This window comes from Artibeus jamaicensis, unplaced genomic scaffold (assembly GCF_021234435.1).
Source record: "Artibeus jamaicensis isolate MK-2021 breed Jamaican fruit bat unplaced genomic scaffold, CSHL_Jam_final scaffold_1019, whole genome shotgun sequence".
In the NCBI taxonomy this organism is placed as follows: domain Eukaryota; kingdom Metazoa; phylum Chordata; class Mammalia; order Chiroptera; family Phyllostomidae; genus Artibeus; species Artibeus jamaicensis.
The window spans coordinates 2,816,768-2,835,159 of NW_026522025.1; the positions used below are offsets into that span (position 1 = coordinate 2,816,768).

Genomic DNA, 18,392 nt, shown 5'->3' on the forward strand with positions numbered 1-18,392 from the left:
CCTGGTCAGGGCACATAACAAGAATCAACCAGTGAATGAATGTATAATTGAGTGGAACAACAATTGATGTCCCTCCCTCCCTCTCTCTCTCTCCCTCTCTCTCCCCCTCCCTCTCCTTCTCCCTCCTTTCCCACTCCCCCTTTCCCCTCTCTATAAAGCAATAAAAATTATTTAAAAATAAAGAAAGGTCTGGAGTCAGGGGAAGCTTGGTTGGCTGTGGCTATAGCATAAGTTACGGTGAGTGGTTTAAAAAAAAAAGATAAGAGTTTGAAGGCCAAGTCATGAAAGAGTCCTTTAGCCTTTTATCAGTGACAGAAGTTGTTAGTCAAGTCTACATTAAAAAAAAAAAAAAAAAAAAAAAAAAGTTGCTGAAATCCTGTAGAATTGAGTGCAGTGGGTCTGCATAACAGTTAGGGAGACCAACCAAAGCTGGTTAGTCGATTGAGAATTGTTGATAACCTGAGCCAAAGTAAATAGCTGGGAATGGAGGGAAATGCATGGATTCCAGAGATAGTAACCAGGAAGATTTCGACAGGTATTGATGATAGGTTTTCCATTATTAGAAAATATTTTGTGCCATGGAGTCAAAGCTAGATATGTACTATTGGACAGAAAAGGCTTTTACAAGTAGAATTATCTACATGAATGCTGATAAACAATACTTCTTAGCCCATCTGATATAAATAGATTTCTGTGGTTAAGACTTTGGATTCTGGAATATCAGAAAGAATAGGTTCTTTATTTGTTTTGCTTCAAAGGTGTGTGGTCTTGATCAAATTATTCAATCTGTGCAATCCTCAGTTTCATAGTTTCAACTTCAGGGGATCATTGCAAACATTTAAATGAGAGAAAGGTCTGTCAAGTGCGTAATAGACTGTCTGACATGTAACAGGCACTCAGTAAGTGATCGCTGTCACTGAAAGCAAATTAACATTTATTTGCTTTCCTGTTACTGTGTTTGTTGTGGATGCAGTTGGCTCAATTTTGGTTGGGCATTTTTTCTAACTCTGCTGCTTTCTCAGGAATTGGTACTATTGTTATACCTTGGGGTTTGCTTTGTAACATTACACATTTGGAAATGATTGTATGTGAATTTGTAAGTTCAGACCATCAGTTAGTCAGTCCTTAGACCTTGAACTTGAACTTTGGTTTCTTTTAAAAAGAAATATGTAGGACTCTAGTACATGAAATAAGTAACACAAAATAAGTAACACAATAAGTAACATAATAACTGCTCAAAACCTAAGAATTTATAAGGAAAATGTATTGGCTCAGGAAGTTTTCTAGTGGATCAAATTCACTTTTTGAATGTGGGAAAGAATGAAATATAGATGATCTAGGTGAACATGTACTCTTAAAACTTGACTCCTCAGCCCTGACTGGTGTGGCTCAATGGATTGAGCACTGGCCTATGAACCAAAGGGTCACAAGTTCGTTTCTCAGTCAGTGCACATGCCTGAGTTGCAGGCCAGGTCCCTAGTAGGGGGTGTGCAAGAGATTTGACTCTTTAGTTAAGGAAAATAAGTTTGAACCTGGAATTGAAGATGTCCAGTTTAGCAGAAAGGGTTTTGTGTGTGTAGCCTATCAGTTTCTTAATGTGTGTGGGAAATAAACCAAGGAGAAACCATTAATAGTAGTTTCCAATGGAAACTTTGGACTTTAACGTTTAAACATTTTTTTATGATAGTGGGGTTAAAAAACTAAAAGGATTTGGATGAAAATTAAAAACTAAAGGTTATTGATTTTGTTTTGAAGTGTTCATTGTTTTAGTTACACAGAATTAAGGGGAATTACACTGAACATTAGCTGTTATTCTAAACAATGTATAATCAAATATCAAAATGGACTCCTCTGTCCTCTAGAACAGTGATTTTCAACAAGTGTGCCGTAAGAATTTTTCAAACATTCAATACCTGACTAGTAAGGGGCACTGATCTCTTTTTCCTTAGATTGTCAAAAAAAAAAAAGACAAACAGCCAACACAACAACAGCTATCTGATGTGAATGAATCAAAATTATACCTATTTCTTTTGTCAGATGAGCAAAAAAATAGATTTTTTGGTGTGCTGCAGAATTTTAGTAATTAATTTACATGTGCCATGAGATGGAAAAGGTTGAAAATCCCTCCTAGAAGCATCTGTGTAACTATATTTAGTAAAAGCTCCCTTGTAATCATCATTGATAGCCAATCTTTGGCCCCAGTTTCAGAGCGTCAGTTTTCCTGAAATTTTTATGAAATAAAAATTTAAAAAATGCTTATCTCTGGTACTGGTAACAGGCGAGTCTGTAGAGTGTCCCCTGCAGACGTGAAGGCTGTCCTCCTTGTCCTTCCTACTCCAGTCTTCCCCGTGCCCACCGCTAACACAAACACACCCTCACAAACGCGTTGTGTGAAGGGGTCCAGAGTGCAGTTCTTGCCTGACTGTCCCACTCTGGGTTTCTCGTCTCCCTCAGTTTCACTCCTTAGACACCCTCTCCAGATTCCCAAACTGATGGGGGCTACCGATGTCCAGCATACTATTGACTTTTTTGGTTGGGATTTTTTTCCTAAAGATTTTATCTATTTATTTTTAGACAGAAGGGAAGGGAGGAAGGAAGAGAGGGGGAGAGACATCAGTGTGTGGTTGCCCCTCGCATGCCCCACACTGGGAACCTGACCCACAACCCAGGCATGTGCTCTGACTGGGAATCAGACCAGCAACCCTTTGGTTCACAAGCTGGTGCTCAGTCCGCTGAGCTGTACCAGCCAGGGCTTTAGGGTTTTTTAATGGGGATTTATATAGCCCTTCAAATTAGGGTATGCTGGCTCCAGGTTTCTGTTATCTTCTAACCAGAACCTGTTCACATAGTATTTTCTATATACAGAGGACTGACTTAATGGAGATTTTCAGCTGCATAGATGGTGGGCACCCCTAACACCCTCCCCACCCCCTGCCTCCGTGTTGTTCAGGATCATCTGTATACGTATTCTTTACCTGTCCTGAGCTTGTGAAACCTGCTGATCATCAGCTGCTACCACTAATTTTCTAACTCCCAGGTCATGTGTCTGTCTGCTGTGTGTTTTCTTTCTCTCTCCTTGAAAGCTAAAGTGCTCAGTTTCCCAAGATCTGTAGTGATGATAGCTACATTATTGATCAGTATGGCTTTATACCTTTATATGGTATAAAGATGATGGTGTGTTGAAAAGAACTTGTGCTTTGAAGCCAGACATGTACTTGAAGTGGCTCTACTACTAATCAGCTGTGTGACTTCGGGCTGGTCATTGAACCTCTGGGCATCTGTATATGATGAGAATAATTGTGTCATGGCCTTGACTGGCTGGCTCAGTTGGTTGGATTGTCAGTGTGTGGGAGGAAGGCAGCCAATCAGTGTTTCTCTTTCTCTCTCTCTCTGCCTGGCCCCACTTCCTCTCTCTACAATCAATAAGTGTATATCCTTGGGCGAGGATTTAAAAAAAAAGAAGAAGAATCATGTCTACCTTGTAGGGTTGTTATGGATTCTCTTGTAACTTTAATGAAGTTCAGAGCTTTAAATTTTTGGGTTGATTTAAATTTTTGGTTTAGTTTATTTATGATCTTATTATTTAATTCTATATAAGATAGCCCATTGCAAATAATTTTTTTTGTCTTGAACAAGATAACTTCTGAAATGGGTAAATGAGAGCTTATCCCATTTTTTTCCTTTTTCCATTTTGACCTTCATTTGGCCTAGACGACGTTTCTAATCCGAGTGCAGAGGAAGAACACAGCACCAAAGGTTCAGGGAAACCTGGCCTTTAGAAATACGTCTAAAACAAGATTTTCGTTTTAAAGGATTTGGGGTTTTTAGATGAACTGATTTTAAAGATTGACTCTATTAATAATGTATTAAAGGGCCACAAAAAACATCTTGAAAATTTTCATGTAGCTCTTTACGTAATTTGATTTCTCTTACCTGCATCTTTACTCATATTTTCCATTGTCTCTTCAAACTGGTGAGGTAGACATTAGGTAGAGTACCTTGTGGTGAATGCTACTAATAATACCTAAAAAATTTTTTTTTAAGATTTTATTTATTTATCTTTAGAGGGGAAGGGAAGGAGAGAAATATCAATGTATGGTTGCCTTTCGTGCATCCCCTGCTGGGAACTGGCCTGTAACCTAGGCATGTGCCCTGACTGGGTATCAAACCGGATCCTTTGGTTCGCATGCCCATGCTCAATCCACTGACCTACACCAGCCAGGCCATAAAAATTTTTGAAAAAATATATTAAGAGAAGGTAGGTAGCCAGGACAGACTATACTTACATTAGAATATGTATGTTCTAATATTAGAATACTCTCATAATAGGCAAAGCACAGAGGATTTTTAGGGTAGAGAAGATTTACAGTACTAGAATGGTGGAAATTTGTCATTGTACGTTGTTGAAGTCTGTGGAATGTACACCCCCAAGAGTGAACCCTGATGTAAACTATGGGCTTTGAGTGGTGATGACGGGTCAGTTTAGGTTCATCGGTTATTACTCTGCTGCGTGATGTCGGGTGGGGGACCAGTGGGGGCGGTAGAGCGAATGGGAACGCTGTACTTCCTACACAGTTTTGCTGTGAACCTAAAACTAAACTACTCTAAAAAAGTAAAGTTTATTATTAAATAAAAAATAGAAAGAAGGTAAGAAATCAGAGCAAACTATGTTTAAATTATAGTACGTTTCACACCCATAATTTTGTAATGAAATTCTGGTTATATGTGTGTTTCATTTATTAATTATATAATAGAAAGTTATTATATAATCAGTGACTTTAACAGTATGAGAAATTTCGTTTCTGTTTTTGTACTTGCTAAGTAAACTCTGCCTTTGATTATTCTTTCATTATTACACAGGTACTAGTCCTGGGTAAGTTATGTTCACAGGTATGATAGTATAATAAAGGAAGCTTTTTTTAGACCCTGTTAACCAATTCATAATACCAGTCACCATAAATTTATTTGTAAAAAATAAGTTTTATTTTGTAATCTCAAATGCATCTTTTGATAACGGGGAAGAGTGTTAATACCAATGTGGACTTTTATCAAAGGATCTCAAAATTATAGACAAGACATCTTTTTGAGACTTAAGTAATCAAACTTGCCATTTTTGAGGTTCTGGAAATTGTTACCAAGGATTATGACATACCTACCTTTGTACATTGCAGTAACAAAATCAGAAAGTAACTCTAGTTTTAAACTTAGACGAAAAAGCAAAATTAATTTTTGATGACCTTCAATATGGCTCGGCTGTGCACACGCTATGCAAAAAGCCTAAGACAAGAGACCTGGTCGTCAGACTTCAGCCTCGGAATGGGAGCGACAGGAAGAGCGTTGGAAATCGTATATGTCTATACAACCAGCCAACTCGGAGAGTCTAGTTTGCCAGCTGATTGTATTAGTTTTTCAGTAGCTTTGTATGTTAACATCTTACTGTGATTCTAAATTGGTGTCTTAAAAACTTAAGAAGGCGATTAATATTTTTTAGTTCCTCTGGATCTGCCTCAGTCTTGACCCACAGCAGCTCGGGAAATAGTCTAAAACGTCCAGATACCACAGAGTCACTTAATTCTTCCATGTCCAATGGAACAAGTGATGCTGGTAAGTGACCTTTGAGAATTTAACTTTTTACTTAAAACATTTGTTTGGGGGGATAAAAGTATGCCCTGGCCAGGTAGCTCAGTTGGTTAGAACATCGTCCCAGTTGCAGATTTGATCTCTGGTCAGACACACATAGCAAGCAACCAGTGAGTGTGTGCATAAGTGGGACAACAAATCAGTCAATCTCTCTTTCCCCCTCTTTCTAAATCAGTAAATTAAAAACTTTTTAATTAAAAAAAGAGAAAAAAGTTGGAATACTGGTAGCAACCCAGATTGGCCCATTTGAACACCAGTCTAAGAGGATCTGTTTTGTTTTAGACCTTTTCGATTCCTATGACGATAGAGATGATGAAGGGGAGGCGGGGTCGGTGGAAGAGCACAAGAGCGTTATCATGCACCTCTTGTCACAGGTCAGGCTTGGAATGGATCTCACTAAGGTAAGAACCGAAGTTGGCATTTGCCCCGAGTCTTAATGTGCATGTGTGGATTCTTGGTGATGACTGTGTGGCGAGTGTGCCTGCAAATATAGTACAATAACATAACTTTTTTTTATACTTTTGTTGTGATTTAATATGTATGTAGATGAGTAAACGAAACATCTTTATAAGCGAATGAAATAAGTAAAGCTAGAATAATTTCACAAAGATAGTTTGGATGGTTTAAGATTTGGATTTTACTAGGGGGAGACAAGGAATAGTATTGGGTTTGGTTAGAGGTTTGGACAAAAACTACAGCAGTGTAGTATGCACAGAATCACAATGGCCAGAGTTCTGACTTTGGGATTGGAGGGCCTGTGTTAGAGCATCCTGCCTCTGCTATTAGCAGACCGGGCTACCTTGAGCAAGTCCCTTCTGTGAGTTTTAGGTTTTTCATATGCAAAATGGACACACAGTGACTGACTTCACGGAGTTGTAAGGGTTAGAACAAGTGATAAATGGGAAATTGTATGGCACACATTCAGCCATCCAAGCATTGTGGTCTGGACTTGAATAATCTTGGAGCTCTGAAGGAAGTGCCTGATTGATTTAGGAAACTGGGCCGTGGGTACCTTTGTATATCTCTGCCACTGTGCCGGAAGCCTCATCCTTTCACTTAGTTCTGGTGAGAACCACAAAGTAGGTGTTATTGGTAAATCATTTTATAAATGAGGGAACTAAAACATGTGGAGGCTAAGTAACTTGGCCAAATCCTGTTAAGTGGCAAAACTGAGTTTCAGATGTGGTCTGTGATTTCAGAACCTACAGTTTTTTTCACTGCTTCCCCTTGTCTTAAAGACTTGAGCTGCAAGAGCTTGCATGTTGGTTATTCTCCCCAGCTTCAGAAAGTTAACACAATTTAATATTCTTACTTTTGTTATGAGCAAGTCAAACTATAGTCTTAGTCAGTGGTGAGCTTAATTTTGGTTTTGGATTTTGAGAGTAATTAAGAAAAAAACTAATCCTTAGTACTTTCTAATAAGTGACTATGATAAAACCTTTTACCCCCAATCCAGATGAGAACACAAGCACAAGGAGAGCATTAACTTGTGGAACCCACATACCTGCTAGGAGTGTCCTGGATAAGAAAATGTTTGCAGGAGTTTGCCCCAATAATGTTTCAGTGATCATTAGATTGCAGAATTGCTGGGGTAGAATTGTCACTTCAGATTTGAAAGTTACAGCTTCATTTTAGATGTCGACATCTGGAATATGTTTCTTTTCGACATCATGTACCTTGGCTGGTTTTGGTCTCCAGTATGGAAGACCCACCCAAAGGCAACTTGAGTGACACTAGGTTTATTGTCTCCCACAATGAGGAGTCCAGAAGCAGAGAAGCTCCAGGACTGACTCATTTGATGATGTGCGAAGGGACCTACTTTCCTTCGGCCTCTGCTCTGCTCTGCTTCGCATGTGGACTTCGCGCTCAGGCAGTGTCCTCACCCTCCCAGGATGCCGCCACCCTTCCTTCCGGTCCTCACAGCCTTATACAGAAGTGTGGAGGGGCAGAAAATAATTTCTGTTCGTGGGTTTTTTGTTGTTGTTATTAGGAAGGACATTCTTTTCCAGAGGTGGCCCATCAGACTTCCAGTTGACTCATTGACCAGAGCTAGGCATGTTGTCCATGCCTAAACCAGTCGCTGTCAAGGGAGGATAAATGATTGATTTAGAGTAATCCACCTTTACGCGTTGAGACCCGGGAGGCCCCATGACACTCGCGGCAGCCGATGGCCAGACCCTAAACAGGATCTGGGGTCTGTTGCCAGGGGTGGAGGCAGCCAAAGCGTCTGCCACAATCGTCATTTTCACCTCACATGGTTTCCTCTGCTGGGGAGTCCACATTTGGCTCTGTCACTGCTAAAAGCTTGTTATTTTATGAATGATACTATAATTTTTTTCCAAATGTGTTAAAAAAATAGCTATTTTAGAAATCTTTGTTGGCACAAATAAATGGTTCTGATTGCCAACAGATGTTGAAATTTTTATTCCTTTTATGCATTCCATAGTTACAATGATGCCTTCAATTGGTATCTCATTCTCCTATTTATAAAAAAAATTCTCAGTTCAGATACTTTCTAAAAAAAGTTATTTTCCAAATACTTTGTAGTGTTAGGACGTACTATAAAGTCGTACCCCATTTACCTCACTTGATCTTCCACACCTACGATATAAGCAGGGCATGTAATTATCCTCCATGTGCAGAAACTTAAAGAGAAGTTAATTTTCTAGGGCCTCCTCACACCTGAGAAGTGACGAAATGAGGACTTGAACCCAGCTTTCAGCACTGATCCAGCTGTTTGACATGCATCAGTATAGTGCTAAAAACATAAAAATTTTAAGTGAGAAAAATTTTTTCCTTGATTATACATCAAATCAAGTTTTATGTTTTTTGGCCATTCTCTTTTGAATTGCCTGATCAGTTCTGAGAGCTGTTTATATATTAAAGGTAATTTACCCCTCTTTTCTTCAGCATTCCTACTTGATTTATAATTTCTGTTCTCCAAGAGTCATAAGAAGTTGCACCAAATCAGCACATAAGTTTGTCTGCTAGTCTAACCGCATTTAGATTATGAACATACATGTTCTGTGGAAGGAAAATATTTACTTACAATTTGCACTCTGAAGTCTGATAGTTACCATTGTGAATGTTACAGCCAGTGATGCAGCCATTGTCACTCAGCCTTCTGAGCTGCGCCCCGTCAGCACTGGTGGTCACCCAGCCCCGTCAGTCCACCGGTCAGTTTCTGTCACACCATTTTCTGTCTCCGTGTCCTTTTTCCCCCTCTCACCTTCATGTCCTAGTCTTCTGTTTCCTCCTCCTCTCACTACAGCCTTACTCTTCTCTGAGTTGTTTGTCTAGTGCCACCTCACAGCTCTGCTCTCACTCTGGTCCCCCAAACAGGACATGGTCCTTCCCACCCCTGAGCATCTCTTGCATGCTATTGTCATACTCCATATAAAATTTAAATGCCAGTGTTATTCTCTCATACTTGCCTGTGCCTCCTTCATGGCATTTAACACAGGATCCTGAATACGGTAGATTCTCAGGAGTTACTAAATTTAAAGGAATGTTTGCTTAATATGGTTCTCTGCTTCTCTAATACATAATTTGTAATCTGATACACACTTTAAAAACTCTTCTTTCATTCCCTAATGAAATTCTTTCTTTATTGGTTATTCCTCATCTTCCTCATTTCTTCTTCCCATATTTCATTTTTTAAATCTATTAACTGTCTCCTCTCCTACAGTCCCAGCCCCTCAGCACTTTGATCCATGGGCTCAGCCCCATGGTAGAAAGAGTTTGTTGATTTCCATTCTTATTCTCCTCGTCCTTTGGTTTATTCCTTCAGTTGCTCATACAAAAAGTTCTCGCCGTGTCATACTAGCGGAGAATACAAGTGTGGTCCTTGTGTTCCAGGAGCATGTCAGTTACTTGGGGACACATTTGTAAATAGATACATTTCCTAGTGCACCTGATGACGATAGAGAGGCAAGTGCACACACGCCCCCACCAAGTCAGACGGGCCCACGGTGCAGTGAGAAAATTTCTCCCTCTCTTTGAGTGAAATAGTGATGGTATGTCTTCACAACAGGAGTGTTGTACAACTCAGCAAGCTAGTGTGTGTGTGATGCCCCAGCAGGTAGTAGGCACCCAGAGCTTGTCTCGAGCAGAGTGTTGTTGTGGCACTGATCCAGGGAGCTAGAGGCAGGCTGCACAGGGGGAGTGACTTTGAACATTTCAGGCCTCTTCTCCATTTTTTCTGCTGGGCAGGATAATGGGCATTTCTGAATCAGAACAGTTTGGAGTGTAGGTATCAGCAGCATGCCTGGGCAGAATTTGGTGGGTGTTATGTGAGTAGAATGAGTTTTGTATTTTTCAGCCAAGTACCAATCTGTTCCTCTGTAGTGGAATTTGATCCTCAAGGGCCCAATGTGTATGTTTTTCAGGTAGTTCTTCCAACGTTTATTCTTGAAAGAAGATCTCTTTTAGAAATGTATGCAGACTTTTTTGCACATCCGGACCTGTTTGTGAGGTATTTGACTCAACATAGTAGTTTCTAATTTTTAAAGATTTTACCCAACAGTTTTCTGCCTTTGCAGCGTAGATGGATTCCCTTTTACTTTTTAAATACTTCTGGGGGGAAGTGGCATTGACTGTTTTGTTTATATTAGATGCCTGTTAGTTTGTTTAGGTTATATGGTGGCAATGTTGTTAGGCAACCAACACTTAAAAACCTTGAGAGCCCATTAATAGATAGCCAGTATTTACAGAGCCAAGGCTGTAAGCTTATTTGGCCCAGGTATTGCTGTTCACTGTTTATTCTACATCCTGATGAAGTTCAGTTAACTGAGTTCACCCAACCTTTCTAAAGCACCCACTGTTTCCCAGACAGTCCTAAGAGCTGGGGGGGAGCCATTATCTGCCCTTGAGGAGCTTACAGTTTAGTTTCCAGATTACAGACCGAATCATAAACTTTAAATGTAAAACTTACAATACTAGATATATGTACAAAAGGTAGAAGTCATCTGAAGGTGGAATTGACTTACAAGGAGCTGAGTTCACATTGCTTTTCAGTGGCAGCAGGACAGTTTTCTTTGTGAGGGGATGTTCTAATCGGTCTGCTGTGATTGCATTTCTTGGCCTTGAGCTGTGGTTTACCGAAACCAGACAGAAGTCACGGAGGCTTCATGGCAGTGGGCACATCAGCCGACACCGATACATGTTTCCTTCTTGAGGAAGATTTAAAAGAACCATTTAACCAATTCCCAAAGGGAAGACTCTCAGTTAATATGACACCGTTTAGGTTAACACACAGGTGAATAAATAAAATGCAAACATTTATTGGTAAGGTGTAAAGTAAAGGTGCACAGTACCAGTTATTCATAAGATATAGATTTGAGGTTTAGAGATAGTTTTTACATATGAGAATTTAAACTTTGAGGTCCCTTAGAGGAACCACTTAAAAATACAAAAAAGTACAGCTAAAAAGCCAATAGATAAGATTAAATGGAATTCGAAAAATACTAAATTAAAAAAAAAAGAAAGAATGGAAAAAGTAACAAAGGAGACAAATAGAAAACAAATACTTAGATGGTGGAGTTAAACCCAACTGTATCAGTAATGGTGCTAAATATAAGTAGCATACACACTTCATTTAAAAGTGATTTTCAGACTGGATAAAAGTCTAGATCCACCTGTATGCTATTTGCAGGTGAGAGATTTTAAGTAGGAAGACATAATTGGCTAAAAGTACAAGGATGAAGAAAGATATGCAGAACACTAAGCATAACAATGCTGCTGTCACTGTGTTAGTTTGAGACACAGGAAATGTTTTTAAAGACCAAAATACTATGAGACAAATAGGGATATTTCATGATTTAAAAAAGTGAATTTTTTGAAAATAAATAATAATCCTAAATGCTTATGTACCTAATAACACAGCTTCAAAATACATGCAGCAAAAATTGACTGAACAAGAGAAACAGACAGTTGCACAGTCCTGTTCGGAAATTCCTCAGGAATTGATAGAACAAGTAGCTCCCTGCATGCACATGCCCCACACTCAAGAAAATCAGCGAGGCTGTGGAAGATTCAAACACTGTTATCAACCAGCTTGACCCAGCTGGCCTTCTAGACACTGCCCATCTGTATGACACACAGTCTTTCCAGGGGCACGCAGGCTGCTCATCAGGACAGACCGTTACAGGGGAAGACATAATACATGTAAAGTCACTGGAACCATACCAAGTGCATTCTCTGACCATGACATGATTACATTGGAAACCAATAAGACAGATATATCTAAAACACCTCCAACTATTTGGCAATTAAACAGTACACTTATATGAAGTTCTAGAACAAGGAAAACTAATCTATGGTACTAGAAACCAGAAATAGTGTTTGCTGCAGGTCGAGGGGTAGGGATTGCTTGGAAAGGGGAAATTAGGAAACTTGGGATGATGGAAATGTTGTATATGTTGATTGGATGGTGATTAATTTAATGGATATATACATTTGTCAAAGTCACCAAACCAAACACTTAAGACTGATAGTGTTTTTTATGTGTATTATACCTCAGTTTTTGTTTTTGTTTTTTTAAATATTTTATTTATTTATCTTTAGAGAGGAAGGGAAGGAGAGAAGGAGAGAAATATCAATGTATGGTTGCCTCTCATGAGTCCCCTGCTGGGAACTGGCCTGCAACCTAGGCATGTGCCCTGACTGGGAATCGAACTGCGAACGCTCAATCCACTGAGCTACACCAGCCAGGGCTATACCTCAGTTTTAAAAAGAGGCTTTGGGGTAACTCCTGGTCTTGGGTCCTCTCAGCTTGTCTCAGGGTGGACCGTGCTGAGGGGTGCTGCGTCAGCTGGTCTCCTGTCAGAAAGCAGAACGCTGAATTTTGTCTTTCTCCCTTGCAGCATTAGTGACCAGAAGGATGCCAGAGACCGAATGGTTCAAGTTGTGAAATGGTACCTCTCAGCCTTTCATGCAGGAAGGAGAGGCTCGGTTGCCAAAAAGCCGTACAACCCCATCTTGGGCGAGATCTTTCAGTGTCACTGGACATTACCAAATGATACTGAAGAGAGCTCGGTGAGTTCTGTACTGGTGGTGTTGGTTTGTTTGTTTGGTTGTTTTTAAAGATTTTGTGTATTCAGTTTAGAAAGAGGGAAAGGTGAGGAGAGAAGCATCGATTGGTTGTCTTTTGCATGCACCCCACCAGGGACCTGGCCCAGGCATGTGCCCTGACTGGGAATCAAACCTTTTGCTTTGCATGATGATGCCCAACCAAGCCAACCAGTAAGGGTTGCGCTGGTGTGTTTTATTATCTTAAGTTGTATACTGATTCAAAATTTTATTTTATTTGGGGGCAGATAACACTGGTAAAGGTAGTGATCAGAAGATGCTCACCACTCAGAGAATAGTGTTGCTGGACCAGCGTATTCTGAATAGAGTGAGCAAGGGCGTGAGATGAGGACCGAAATTTAGGAATCGGATCATGCAAGGCCTTGTGGGCCATACTGATAACTTTATGGCGCTTAACAGCATCTCGTTTTTTGTTTTGAAAAGATTGTTTATTGATTTTATGAATAATAAATTAGAAAGGGGCAAAACAAGCAAGACAGTTGAGGCTTTGGCATTATTGCAGGAGAGACATAGTTGATTCAGGCTGTGTTTTAGACTTAGAACTGATAGAAAACTGATAGGTGGATTGGAGGAAGTAAGGGAAAGGGGGCAGAGAGGAATCCTTGAAAGTGGGCTTCAGCAGTTGGTTAGTGCCATTTACTAAAGAAGACAAGGCTGGATTTGGGGAGGAAAAGATCAAGAACTTTAATAGGAAATACAAAGTATGAGCGATCTATTAGACATCTAAGTGGAGCTTTCAAGGTGGGAGTTGGAATTTAAGAGTCTGGAGTCCAAGGGGAGAGATCTAGAATGGAGAGGGGGCTTTTAGGGATTTTAGCCCTGGACTTCGATGAATTCATCTAGGAGGACAGCATAGCCAGAGAACAGTAGTAGGTAAGACCCAAGCCTCCAGGCTCCCAGCTTTTAGAAGTTGGTTAGAGGAAGACTCAAATATAAAAGCCTCAAGGGATGAAGGGTAGCAGGTAGCCCTTGGCCCACAGTGCCTGGCACATAATAGTCTCTCAGTAGACATAACTCTCTGTGTCTCACCCTTTCCAAGGGATGGGTTACATGTAGTCCTTTCTGAAGACAGAGGCAGTGTGTGTCTGTTCTTATTTAAACGGTAGGCATTGATGAGTGCCCGCTCTTGTGTGAGGCCTGGCCCTAGTTTACGCATCCTTGCCTTCAAGAATGTCTTAGGGAGTCCTGGGCAGGTTGCTCAGTTGGTTGGAGCGTCATCCTGTACGCCAAAAGGTCAGGGGTTTCATCCTAGTCAGGGCACATCTGAGAGGCAGCCAGTCAGTGTTTCTCTCTCCCTTCCCACACAAAGCAACAACTCCAATAGTGTAATTAAGCACCGTAATAAAAGTCCATGCCAGGTGCTTTGAGTGTATGGAGGGGGAGCAGTTAACCACCTTGGCAGGGAGAGACTCCAGTTATTAGATTCTCTGCAGTGTCATTTATGTTTCCACAGCACAAGAAAATGATGTTATATTTGCTTGCAGGAACTAGTTTCAGAAGGACCAGTTCCCTGGGTTTCCAAAAACAGTGTAACATTTGTGGCCGAGCAGGTCTCCCATCATCCGCCCAGTAAGTTACGGAGCTCCTCTGCATCCTCCCCTCTCAAACTGTTCTGTCTAAAGAGGGTCTAAAAACCCTCACAAGTGAGGTCACTACTGTCAGCTGTTCGGCTCCCTGTATCCTCCCAGTCCTACAGGTTTGGTTCCTCGTATCTGTTCTTACGCAAGTTCCAAAGACTATTAGCTTCACTGATTAAGTATGTATAAAAAGAAGGGATTTGGAAAATCTTGAACGTCTCTAAAGTCACACGTAATGAGCTGTGCTGTAGAGACCTCAGCACCTTTGAGACAGTTTATGTGAGTGGGAGTGTAGTTTCTGCACAGTGTACTTATTGCCGACACCCGGGAGTGACCACATATCCTCGGTGTCTTACGTGCCCAGTGCAGTGGTAATGCTGCTGGACCCGGGCTGGGGCTGGGACAGGAGGAACAAGTGGATTGACCAGAAGAGCAGACAGACCTCTTGGTCTTAAGCCTCCAGGACTGGCCATCGCCTCATGGTCTGGGGAAGTTTCTGCCCACATGGCCCCGAATAGCAGTTTGCACTGCAGAAAACAGTGTAAAGGTGTTTAGGGTACCTCCTGGCCTCATTTGAGAGGGTTCTTTGAGGGGTAAAGGATTTCCCTAAAGGAGTCCGTTCTTTCTCCAGGTTAAGTAAGGGAGTTGGAGAAGTGTATAGTTACATAGGACACTAATTTGAAACAATTTCTGTAGTTTCAGCCTTTTATGCTGAGTGTTTTAACAAGAAGATACAATTCAATGCTCATATCTGGACCAAATCAAAATTCCTTGGAATGTCCATCGGGGTGCACAACATAGGGCAGGGTAAGTCTCTGGGCACAGGGTGGGCCCCAGCGTTAACTGCAGGGTTTTATGTTACTCCGATGTCTGAGGGAGAGGATGTGGCCCCTGGGGGCCAGAGGGGACATCATTGTGTGCATGCAAGCATGTGTATTGGAGGTGATAGCTGCGGTGGGGTGCAAGGTCGGTGCTCCCAGAGCTGAATGGAGTGTCCTGGGGGATCCGTCGATCAGACAACAAAACCTGTGGCCAGACGACACTCCTCATTAGAGTCTCCCCCTCTCCGCAGGCTGCGTCTCGTGTCTGGACCACGACGAACATTACATTCTCACTTTCCCCAACGGTTACGGAAGGTAAGTAGAACCGTGTCCATCCCTTCCAATCAGCAAGCAACGAACCCTGCTGTTTATTAAGCTGCGCCCCTCTCTGTCCTTTGAACTATCAGCCTTATGTGAAAACTTTTGATTTTGTAGGTCTATCCTCACAGTGCCCTGGGTGGAACTAGGCGGAGAATGCAGTATTAATTGTTCCAAAACTGGCTACAGTGCAAATATCGTCTTCCACACGAAACCTTTCTATGGGGGCAAGAAGCACAGAATTACTGCTGAGATTTTGTAGGTATTCTGTTTTTCTGCTTTAGTGCTCTCCTCTCAGACACTTCCTTTTGTCTGGAGTTATAACTTCTGTTAGGAATCGAGCATTTTAATTCTGTTTCTGTAAACATCACATCCCCGTGTGTCATGTCTCTCCTTAAACTCCCATTTTCAGAGGAGCCCTGAAATACGGGCCAGAACAACCAGGCATCACTGTGGGGCATGCTTCCGAGAAACCTGACTTGCAAATGGGGAACAGAAAGGGGTCTCCCTGGCATCAGTGAACCCGCCTGGACCACGAGTCACGAGTTCCTGACTCCCCATTACCAGTGGGCCGAGAGCTGGTCTGTGCTGTAGACTCTGACCTCCACCTGTGTGGCTCCAAGTCCTCGCTCTTTTTTTTCTCTGCCTTTCTGGGGAAAACAGTAACAATCATACCCTGGCTTGGTTTTGTTTGATGCTGTAGGGCTGGTGCAGACCACTGTACTGTCCAGTGCCAGTCGGTGGGCTGCTGCCTTCAGGGCCTGCTCAGAGGAGGAAAACCTGTGAGTGGAGGATACACAACAGGTTAACCAGTTTTCCAGGGAGACAGTTTAATTCGAATGACCGAAGAGCACCCCAGACAGAGTCTTGCGCAGGATGAGACCATGAACACAAGATGAAGTTTACTAAGGATCAGTGTAAAGTCCAAGATTATTACTGCAGTTGGAAAATATGGGCAGAGTTCAGGGAGCAGCACAAGTCACCACTACAGTAATGTTGCCCCTGAGACGGCAGTTGGTGGAAATGGGATTTCCAGAAGGAAGGGATGAGTGTGTCTGCTCCTCAGAGTTCCTCAGGCACGTGGCACCACCAGGAGCTGCAGGCTCACAGACTGCAGTGTGGGTGGCCAGAGAGAAGGGCGGTGAGGGTGCGGGAGAGGTGAGCAAAGGGGTGGGGGAAGTGGAGTATCTGGAGTAGTAGAAATAATGAAAATAAAGTAGAAAAAAAGAAACAGCAGAATTTCCCACCAGTCAGCCACACATGGTAGAAAGACGGACCTCAAAGTTGGCAGCTGAAAGACCAGGCTCTTCATTCACACCAGGGATTTGAGCACCATGTGAGTGGACTCCAAAATTATCAAGAACTTCAAAGAGCTTTTGTTTATATTATACCCATAGATATTTCTCTTATTAAAAATTAACAGACTCTAGCCCTGGCTGGTGTGGCTCAGTGGATTGAGTGCCGGCCTGTGAACCAAAAGGGTCGCCAGTTCAGTCCCCAGTCAGGGCACATGCCTGGGTTGTGGGCCAGGTCCCCCAGTAGGGGGTAAACAAAAGGCAACTACACATCGATGTTTCTCTTCCTCTCTTCCTTCCCCTCTCTAAAAATAAATAAAATCTTTAGAAAAGGTAATAGATTCTAAAATATTTATAAATGCATTTCCAGATGACAGTAATAGCATTTTCTGGAAAAGAAAACTCTTTAAAAAGAAGTCTGTGAGAAGAGTGGCGTTGTACATTTTCTGAGTTAAATCTCATAACGTCACTCAATGAAAAAGTCTAAAGTTGTACATTTTCTGAGTTAAATCTCCAATACATCGTCACGGCTGCATAATGACGTTCTGTTCAAGAACAGTGCACATGCACTGTGGTAGTCCCATAGGGTTATAGTGGAGATGAAAAGTCCTGGAAGATCATAATAAAGATGAAAAAGTCCTAGTGACATCATAGCTGCTGTGATGTCATAGCACACGGTGTCACATTACTCATGTTTGCGGTGGTGGGGACGCAGACAGGCCTGTGCTGCAGTCACAGGGAACTACAGCACAGTTACATACATTACACGGTGCTTGATAATAGACTGTGTTACTGGTGCGTGTGTTTACTATGTTTTATATTATGAGTTTGGAGTGTACTCTCTCTACTCATAAAAAGTTTGCTGTTAAACAGTACGCCTTGTACCAGCAGCAGCCTCAGTTTACTTTGTCTCGATTGCAGTATTTTCTCTTGTGTTTGGTTTAATCTCATTGTTTTGGGCATTAGCATGCGGTACAGGTTCATAGCCTAAGCAGTGGGCGGTCCCATACAGCCCAGACGTGCAGGAGGCTCCGCCATCCAGCTTTGTCTCAGTGCCCCTGTGGTGTTTCCACGAGGGCAAAGCTGCCTGATGACAGATTTAGCAGAACACACCTCATTGTGCAGTGACACGTGGCTGTGATTATAGAGGATGATGGGGTTCTCCTGCCTACTTGCAGTTAGGTGGTTGCTGCCTATCACATAGCCCCTGGGAAACACTGTACCCTCATGGGAAAATCAGAGTAAGGAAGGCAAATAATGTCTTAATGTTATGAAAGTAGTTTTGCTCTAAGAGGGTCTTGGGAACCCCAAGGGGTCCCCAAACTGCACTTTGAGAACCACTGCACAGTGACCTAAATGTGGGATCGTACGATTTTTCTATTTGTCTCCCTTCCCTCAAAGCCCCTAAATCACAGAAGAAACTTAAATTTCAGTTTAGTGATAGTAGCTTCCTCTCTCTACCCTGTGTACTTTTCCCTTCTGGCCTTTTATCCTCCTCCTATCCCTTGCCTTGCCCCTCTTAACCTGTCCTTTGCTGTGATGCTTATCTTCCCAAGTTTTATACCTGCCATACATATCACTCTCTTGTCCAAGTACAGGTCTAAGTTGGGGCTTCTGTGGAAGGGATCCTTGTCAGGAAAAGAGATCAAACC

At 41.9% G+C, this 18,392-nt stretch overlaps 1 protein-coding gene across 6 annotated transcripts in view; it reads left to right on the top strand.

Moving 5' to 3' along the window:
- The window catches only part of OSBPL9 (oxysterol binding protein like 9), a 138,545-nt gene that overhangs the window by 116,298 nt on the left and 3,855 nt on the right, over positions 1-18,392 (top strand). For all 6 annotated transcript variants that reach the window (XM_037148761.2, XM_037148762.2, XM_053655486.1 and 3 more), the window contains 8 exons: positions 5,492-5,604; positions 5,923-6,041; positions 10,029-10,114; positions 12,504-12,675; positions 14,214-14,298; positions 15,003-15,113; positions 15,379-15,442; positions 15,563-15,703. In XM_037148761.2, the coding sequence (XP_037004656.2) occupies positions 5,492-5,604; positions 5,923-6,041; positions 10,029-10,114; positions 12,504-12,675; positions 14,214-14,298; positions 15,003-15,113; positions 15,379-15,442; positions 15,563-15,703 (891 nt within the window). The remainder of the gene's footprint in view (positions 1-5,491; positions 5,605-5,922; positions 6,042-10,028; positions 10,115-12,503; positions 12,676-14,213; positions 14,299-15,002; positions 15,114-15,378; positions 15,443-15,562; positions 15,704-18,392) is intronic.